Source organism: Indicator indicator, chromosome 3, assembly GCF_027791375.1.
Source record: "Indicator indicator isolate 239-I01 chromosome 3, UM_Iind_1.1, whole genome shotgun sequence".
NCBI lineage: Eukaryota > Metazoa > Chordata > Aves > Piciformes > Indicatoridae > Indicator > Indicator indicator.
The window spans coordinates 45,827,994-45,833,625 of NC_072012.1; the positions used below are offsets into that span (position 1 = coordinate 45,827,994).

General features: G+C 54.7%; 1 protein-coding gene across 1 annotated transcript; it reads right to left on the minus strand.

The window, feature by feature from the left end:
- Nucleotides 1-341: 341 nt before the first annotated feature.
- On the minus strand, nt 342-1,901 carry LOC128981239 (potassium voltage-gated channel subfamily A member 6-like). The gene has a single exon (XM_054399943.1). It carries the CDS (start codon nt 1,899-1,901, stop codon nt 342-344), a length of 1,560 nt encoding a protein of 519 aa, XP_054255918.1.
- Between the last annotated feature and the right edge of the window lie 3,731 nt (nt 1,902-5,632).

Here is a 5,632-nt window from a genome sequence, read left to right on the forward strand (position 1 = left end):
ATCCTTCAGCTGACGTAGCGCCAAGGGCTTCTCTGCCCTTGGAGTAGCAAGACTAGGTTTGAGAGCAAACACCGGCTGGAAAGCAGTCTTCAAAAACAGACAAAGAAATTCACAGGGATGACAGCTAGCACTCCACGGAACAAAGCAAGAACATTTCCGGCGGCACAGGGCAATGAGGGACAGCGAATCAAGCCAGAAGAGCCCATTATCACAATCATCCTGTTTACGGTATCACAATTCACAGTCTGGCATCTAAATGCTGAACAGATCCAGCTGCTAGTAGGAAGACGGCGGCACAGCAGCTGGCAGCTCTGTGCCTGGACCCCGGGTAACAAAACTGATCACACCTCTGTCAGCATTTTCTTCTCTTTATAACCTTGGTTGTTGGGAGGAATGAAATTGGAGTATTTCATGGACTCCAGGTCTTCTGCTTCCAGGAATTCAGATTTGCTGAGGGATTGATTGCTGTCCCCCTTCTTGGGCTCAGAGAAGGGTGACTGCTGCTGGCCACAGGTGACGTGGGTGTACTGGCACTGCTCCTCGTGATCAGTCTCTCGGTGATAGAAGTAGTTGAAGTTGGACACGATGACAGGGACAGGCAGGGCAATGGTGAGCACACCAGCGATGGCACACAGGGAACCCACAATCTTGCCACCAATTGTCATAGGATACATGTCCCCATAGCCCACGGTGGTCATGGACACCACCGCCCACCAAAAGGCATCAGGGATGCTAGTGAAGAGGGAGTCAGGGTCATCAGTCTCTGCAAAGTAGACAGCACTGGAGAAGAGGATCACCCCGATGAAGAGGAAGAAGATGAGAAGGCCCAGCTCCCTCATGCTGGCCTGGAGAGTCTTCCCCAATATCTGCAGGCCCTTGGAGTGCCTGGAGAGCTTGAAGATCCTGAAGACTCTGACCAAGCGGATGACTCTGAGGATGGCCAGGGACATGGCTTGCTGCTGGCCCCCATTGTTGCTGCTGCTGCCAGGCTGCTGCTTCTGCTGCTGCTGCTGGGCCAGCTCTGTGCCCAGGGTGATGAAGTAGGGGATGATGGCCACAATGTCAATGATGTTCATGATGTTGCGTGAGAACTCGGGCTTGCTGGGGCAGGCGAAGAAGCGGACAAGGAGCTCAAAAGAGAACCAGATGATGCACAGGGTCTCTATGAGGAAGAAAGGGTCGGTGAAGAAGGGGCCGGCGCCGGCGGCGGGGTGCAGGGGCGGTGGAGTCCCACTCGGCGGCGGTGGCGGTGCCAGCAGCAGCGCCTCGTCGCCCAGCGGTGCCGCCTCCCCGAAGTCGGGCTGGGTGCCCTTGGGCTCCTGTCGAAACTCGGGCAGGGTCTCCAGGCAGAAGATGACGATGGAGATGAGGATGACCAGCACAGAGACGATGGCGATGGCCCGAGCTGGCCCGGAGCTCTCAGGGTACTCAAAGAGCAGCCAGACCTGGCGCTGGAAGTGGTGCTGGGGCAGGGGCTTCTCTTCTTCTGGAATGAAACCCTCGTCCTCCCGGAAAGTCTCGATGGCCTCCTGGCCCAATTGGTAGAAGCGAATCTCCTCCAGGAAGATGTCGAGGGGCACATGGACCGGCCGGCGGAGCCGCCCCCCGGACTGGTAGTAGTAGAGGATGGCGTCGAAGCTGGGCCGGTTTCGGTCGAAGAAGTACTCGTTGCGGAGCGGGTCGAAGTAGCGGACCCGGCGACTGGGGTCGCCCAGAAGCGTGTCGGGGAAAATGGAGAGGGTCCGGAGCTGCGTCTCGAACCGCAGCCCGGAGATGTTGATCACCAGCCGCTCACTGCTGCAGCAGCTGCCGCCGCTCCGCTCCTCACCCGCCGCCTCCGCCTCCGTCTCGCCGCCGCCCGCCCGCGGGGCCGCCAGCGCCAGCGGCTCCTCCGCCCGCATCCTGCCGGCTCTGCCCCGCGGCCGCCACAGCTTTCGGCCCCCTCGCCTTCAGAGCCCGCAGCCGCCGCTGCCGCTGCCGCTGCCACCCGCCGCCATCCGCCCGCCGCCCTGCTGCCACCGCCGCCCGCCCCGAGCCCTGCCTGTTGCGCCCCGGTGCGGCCGCGCTTGCCCAGCGGCGGCTCCGCGGGACTCCTGGCTCCGACTCCTCCGTGCTCTGCCCGGCGCCGGGGCACCGCGCTGCTGCACGGCGCGCCCGGCTCTGCCCTCCCCGCCGCGTACACACACACGTGAGGGGGGAGCACGGGGAGGAGAGGGAGGGGGTACGAGCACACGCACACACACACGGTTCCACGGAGGGAAAGGGGGGGAACGCGGACACACGCACCCCTGAGCAGAGGCGCACACGGACACGGACAGACAGGGAGACACAGGCAGATAGAGGCAGCGCCCCCACGGACACGCTCAGATGCAGGCAGCTGCCCACTCCCACACAGCGAGACACATGCACGCACCCGTGGACGTGCGCGGAGGCTTGAGCTCGCCCCCCGCCCGCAGCGGCCCCAGCTCACGGGCGTCCGGCTTCTGGGAGAGGTACTCCCCCGAGAGAATCCCGCTGCGAGCTGCAGCTCTCCGGCCAGCAGTGACAGCTTGCCCAAGGGGGTGGCAACGCTCCAGCCCTTCTTTTCTCCCACCCTTCCAGGATGAAAACTTGCCCCTGCCCCTTCTTCAGTCAAAATCCTGACCGGGGCACTGTCACACGCCGCCAGCTCCGATCAGTGCTCGGAGCTCAGCAGTGGGACCTGGGAGCCCTCGGTGTTGTTCCTGTCCCTGCCGCAGACTGTAGTTGACCTTGAGCTAGTCGCTCCATGCCTGTGGCTCGCGGACCTCCATTTAGAAATGTCATTGCCATGGACGCAAGCACGGCAGTGGCATCGGACCATCCACACATGGAGACAACCTGTCACACGGTGAACAGTGCAGCTGGGGATGGGTGCAGGTAAATGCAGTTTCTCTCCTCTCATTTGTGGTGGATAGAGCTTGCCCCTTCTTCCAGGTACTAACCAGGTGAGCTTGCTCATTTTTGTGTCAGCACTCAGTCTCCCTAAAAGCCAAAGCTGTATTTTGCAGGCAGGCTACCAGTTCCTTTGGCTTTAGAAACCTGTGGCTTGCTACAGCTCTGTCATTCTTGGCATCTGAAACCGCAGAGAAACCCATGGCAGTGTACTTTCTGCCTCTGAAAATGGGGCTAACAGGTGAAGCTGCTTCCATCCTTTCCAGGACAAAAGTCTTTCACTGCCTTGAAAGCCTTTTGTCAGCGCTAAATATTATTAACCAGGCTTTTATCATCATAGCATTCAATGCCTCTTGCTGGCTGTGAGCCATATGCTTAGCCTACACTATCTCTCAGCAGCACAGACCTAGAAGAAAACATTCCCCTCTTCACCCCTCCTCCTGAATCCTCTCTAACTAGCTGGAAATATTCAGATACTTCAGGCTCTGGGCATTTTGACCAGATGCCCGTGGCTGCCTTGTTTGGCTGTGTCCTGAGGAAGGAGGTGAATATGATTTTAAATGTCCCTTAATCCTTTTTTTCCTTTCTCACTCATTAGCACTGAAGATGGCTGTTGCAAAAGGAAGCCTATTTTTTTTTTTCATTTATATGAAAATGGCTGTCACACAAGGAGGCACATTTTTCTTCATCTTATACATTATTAGGGCATGGCAACCAGATGAAAAATACTTTGTGGGAGAATACACCTTTTCTTTAAAAAAAAAAAAAAAGGAATCAATGTTTAGCTTTGTTATAGTAAAATGTTTCTTGCTGAGATTCCTTTTTTTTCAGTTATTATGATGAATTATTCATTCACAGGATTATTAGAAATGTAATGATGATTTATTCATTCACATGGTTAGCTATTGAGAAAAAAAAAAACACCTTTTGGGAGGGATGGAAAAGCTCCTGAGGTTTGTGAGAGGATCCAGGGCATGTATACATTGCAATCAACTGCTATGGTAGAGCTCATCCTGTACTGGGTTTAAATGGGGAAGCTTCAAGCAGTGTAGCAGAGACAGTGTGGAGCTCCACAATGGTTTGCAGGACGATTTTCCAGCCCACGCAGACATTTCATGCTGCCACAGCTCTGCTCTTCATGTTACCTGAGCCATGACTGAGGAGCCTGCACGCAGGCTGCAGTCCCATCCCACCCTCTCTATGCTCTCTGCTTACCTCCTACCACAGTCCATCTCTGAGTGGGCACCACCTGTGCTTGGTGCTGAAAGCCCTTCAGAAGTTGCTGTATTTCCTTCTGTGCTGCACCTCAGGCTCAGTACTAAACCCATCAGCCTTTGCAACCTGCAGCTAAACTCTTTTTAGCACACAGCCTGTTCCCAACCTGATCCATGCCATGCTGCCTGTGCAGCCGCACCCCTCACTTCTATATTAAGAGGCGATGCCAGCTGCCACCATTCAGCCTCCGTGTGGATCTTGCTTGGCCAGCATCTTGCAGCAGCACACGGTTTTCAAAGCTGGAGAGCAGCAGCAAGGATGATCCAGACGTGTCAGAGAGGGATAAGAGGTGAATCCCAAAGCAGCCCTCCAGAAAGCCACGCAGCAGTACCATGACACTCTCTACAGAGTGATTTGGCTTCTAGGTCTGAAATCAGCTCCACAAGATTAATGCTACCTAAAGATGCCACTAAGCTTCTCTTTGAGAGAGTGGTTGAGGGCCCTTCCCTGGAGATACTCAGCGAGGCCCTGGGCAGCCTGATCTAGTTGGGGATGTCCCTACTGACTGTGGGGAGGTCAGACTGGATGACCTTTGGAGGTCTCTTCTGGCCTGGACCATTCTATGATTCTATATGTTCACATCTCCAAGCTCACGGATGGCGTATTGCTATGGTTCAAGAGTTTAGGATGACCACATTCTCCCCCAGTCACTAATGCCAAAGTGCACAAAAGGCCCTTCAAGAGACATGTGGGAAAAGTTGTTGCTGGCTCTAGCACAGCAGGATGCCTGATTCTGGGCTCTCATCCTACTCCAGAAGCTGGAAGGACATTGCACTCTGCCAAGCCTGGCCCTTACAGGCACAGGTCAATCTGTGGCACATTAGTTCAGCTTCAACAAGCCAAACACTTCCTTGCATGTCTTAAGCACCCCTGAATGTGAGGTAGCCTTTTGGGTAACATCACAACCTGTTGGATTCCTTTTAGCTCCCTTTAGCTGGATTTGTTGTGCTCAGCACTGCAGCTGCCACAAAGCTGTAGGCATGTAGCATTTTCTCAGCAAAGCCAAACCTAGAGACCTTCAAGGGTAAGCACTCAGAAGCTAAGATACCCCAAGCAGGTGTCTAGGTTTGTGTCCAGCATGTGCAGAACTTCTTACCCACTTCCTGCTTTTCTGGGTTTCCCAGTCGCTCCATCCTCTCCTGAATTTTCCAATTCTCTCCTCCATGGATCTAGTGCTACCTCTATCTCCTGCTTCCCACATTCAGGTACTTCTCCCAGTTATGGAACATCACATCCCTCTGACCTTACTAGTTTCTTTACTCACTTGCAGGCCAGTGCCCCCCTGGTATCAAGGTCAGAATATTTTTCGTATCCCTTTTCCAAAAATTCTTTTGGGACAGTGCCCTGCTGAGTAAGAACTGATTGTGGCTGGTTGCCTGTCTCACTGGAAGGAGACAATGGGCAACCAGGACAACAGCTGGAGATGCTTTGCTTATAACATATT

What these genes read in the sequence shown, in the direction of transcription:
- LOC128981239 (XM_054399943.1), bottom strand. Translation starts at nt 1,901, where the DNA reads ATGCGGGCGGAGGAGCCGCTGGCGCTGGCGGCCCCGCGGGCGGGCGGC.